Consider the following 2,945-nt stretch of genomic DNA (forward strand, 5'->3'; position numbering starts at 1 on the left):
CCGCCGATAATCGCGCTGATTGCCTTGAAAAGTGCCGTTAGTCTCCTCTCACCGGGTGCGCTGTCGAATATCACTCCCCTGACCTGAAATTCCAGTCAGAAATTCTTATAGGTGTGTCCACAGCAAATAAAATAATTCTATAGGATGATTACTCTGTATACATTCTCTATTTTCCCCACTTTAAATGCTTTACAATCTGTATCTGGAATATAAAATATATAGAATATGTAATTTTACACGACATACATTTATATATGCATTTTAATGTACGTTTAATGCTAATGTTTTTAATTCTTTAATTCTTTTTTTCTTTTTCGTATTACACAATTCAGCAAACATCAATTAGTAACATAGGTATAACATAGGTGTTAGTTACAAAGTTTCCTACTCAACAATATAACTGTTTATAATATAATTTATAATTACAATTTATACTATAATATAACTTATATAACTTTAACCAATGTTTTAGTTTTACAGTTGTCGAGTGGGAAATTATAACTAACAATTATGTTACTGTTAGTTGTTGGGTACTTTCTGAGTTGTATAATGAGAGACTGTGTATAATGAGAGAAACAATAGAGGAATCGGAATACAAATATGTATAAAATATACATTAAAATACATCGTAGTATACATTATAAATACATACTGCGTACATCAAAATCACGACGTATAAAATCATAAATACAAATAGGTATACGTAAAATTTTAAAAAGAGGTCCAACGAAAATTACAGATCGTATATGACGTTTTGTGTGATTCAAAATTTAAAATAGACTTCTATTCTATAATTTTATACGTTTAAGATACGAAAAATATTTAAAGAATTAAAAACACCCGTACATATAAAATGCATTAAGTATAATTATACTTAATGTAGTAATTATGCTAAGTATAATTATGCACAGCATACTATTATAGTTCTGACACAAATTGCAGATTGTCCAGCGGACTTTATGTAAAGAGATTTTCGTCGCATCGAGGCGTCTACCTTGAACGGAGTATTAGCCCTCTGCATCGCGAGGCTGATGTGCTGATACAGGAACGCGCCGCCGTTGCTGAAGACGTGAAAGAATATGGGGTGCTCGTCCAGCCGCTGGTCGGTAATTACCTGCAGCAACCGCTTGCCGATGTAAGGCATTTTGTCCCGGCGCCAGAACAGGTACTCCACCGGCGCTATGTAACGCAGCGTGATGCAACTATATATACGAGAATGCAACACAAAGATTAATTATTATCAGGAGATTAATTGTATTTCGAGCGCGGCGTTGAGCAACATCGATCGCTCTTTGCGATTGAATTAATCGATTTGACACGAGCGTATCCGATGCGTCATTTGTACTCACAAATATGGAGTATTTCCGGTTCTACATTATGGTTGCATTTTCGATTTCAAATATCCTCTGATTTCGCATTACGCGAGACGTAGAATTAGAAATAGAATCCTGCTTCGAATTCTATCATGTATAAATCATCCAAAGTGGGATCGTATAAGAACTTTGTTGCGGTCTACGACAAGTCGAGACAACTCCGTTCTCTCGCAAAATCGTTCTCATGGATTCTACGCCATTTATGAAATGCATACCCGGTACGCACGCGAGTACTTTGAGAACTACAGAATTACAGCTTTTTCAATACAAGGATTTCCGATCTCTTAACGAATTAAAGGCGTATCGGCTCGATCACATGCGGTACCAGCGAATCGTGCGATAAATTGGTAGTTTAGAATACCTCTTCTCCTCGTAGATCGAGCTGTATTTGGCCAAGTATCGGTCCTGACAGCCGGCCCATCCTAGCAGGATCACAACCGGCCGCTTGTCCTCCTCGTACACGAACACGAACTCCTCCCGTTGATCCTGTCCACCTGCGGTCGACGTCGAGTCCTTCGGGGACGGCGGAAACGACGGGAACATGATGTAATAATCCAGATCCTCCTGGTCGCTCATCTTGTCCGATTGCCGTGCCTCCTGTTCACGAGGACGATAGGAAAGGACAGAGACAGAGCAAGAGAGAGAAAGAGAGACAGGAAGAGAAAGGACGGAAAGATAGGATGCAGTCGGGGGTGAGGTAGTGCGCCGGGCATGAACTAGCTTCGCCGGGAGGGTGAGTTCTACTATGCTTGAACTCGAGTTTGCGTCGTTCGAAACGCGCGAACCCGCTGGGGGATCGATATCCGTGGGAGTTACAGGAGCTAGGTCGAGCCGACGGCGAGGACGACGGCGCATGTGGACCTCCAGTCGCGCGTATGCATACCTATGCAGAAGTGCATACGCAAGAGCGCGGGACCGTCATCACGAATTCGCGAGGGAAAAACGTTCAGTACTTTTTAACGCGTTATTGGCATATCGAAAAATAAAAATAACGCAATTTATATATTTACTCGGAAAAATAACGTAAATAACATATATAGAATAAATAGATAGAAGAAATGAATGAATTGGGAAATTTATACGAAAGATGAATTTAATAAAGTCAAAATTTTTAGACTTTAAGAACCCAATCGGACTTACGATTTTCCACTCGTATGATTATCCGATCATCTTTTTAAATTGATTAACTTATCAGTGAGTAAAAATTACAAAAGCGAGCAAATATTTACAATTTTATTAGTCGATACTTAGTGAATCTGTTTACTTCTGTAATTTTCACCAAGTTGTGTAATACATAATCGAACCCTGGAATAATTTAAACGGATCTTCCGTCCCGCTCGTAAAGCGATCGAAAAGAAGGAATCTGCAAAATAATGTTCCCATGGTAAGAGCCATCCTTGCCACTTTTCAACTTTCCGCGATCTCTTCTGATCTCAAGCGAGTGGCGCCAACTGCGGATAGCACGCGAGATCGTAGAACAGGTTGCCGTCGAGCAGGCGCTTCACTGGACCGTTCGCAGCATCCGGGAGCTGCGCGCGAGTCTCGTAACGCGCGGGATCAAATTGAAGCGAG

The 2,945-nt window shown here is 40.3% G+C and overlaps 1 protein-coding gene across 1 annotated transcript in view; it reads right to left on the bottom strand.

The window, feature by feature from the left end:
- Positions 1-2,198, bottom strand: part of LOC108724858 (transmembrane protein 53) — a 4,728-nt gene extending 2,530 nt beyond the window's left edge. Inside the window, exons 1-3 of the mRNA XM_018451530.1 lie at positions 1,735-2,198; positions 995-1,202; positions 1-83 (exon numbers count right to left, since the gene is read on the bottom strand). Coding sequence (XP_018307032.1) covers positions 1-83; positions 995-1,202; positions 1,735-1,949 — 506 coding nt within the window. The 5' untranslated portion in view covers positions 1,950-2,198. The remainder of the gene's footprint in view (positions 84-994; positions 1,203-1,734) is intronic.
- Between the last annotated feature and the right edge of the window lie 747 nt (positions 2,199-2,945).

This window comes from Mycetomoellerius zeteki, unplaced genomic scaffold (assembly GCF_001594055.1).
Source record: "Mycetomoellerius zeteki isolate Tzet28-1 unplaced genomic scaffold, Tzet1.0 scaffold311, whole genome shotgun sequence".
In the NCBI taxonomy this organism is placed as follows: Eukaryota; Metazoa; Arthropoda; class Insecta; order Hymenoptera; family Formicidae; genus Mycetomoellerius; species Mycetomoellerius zeteki.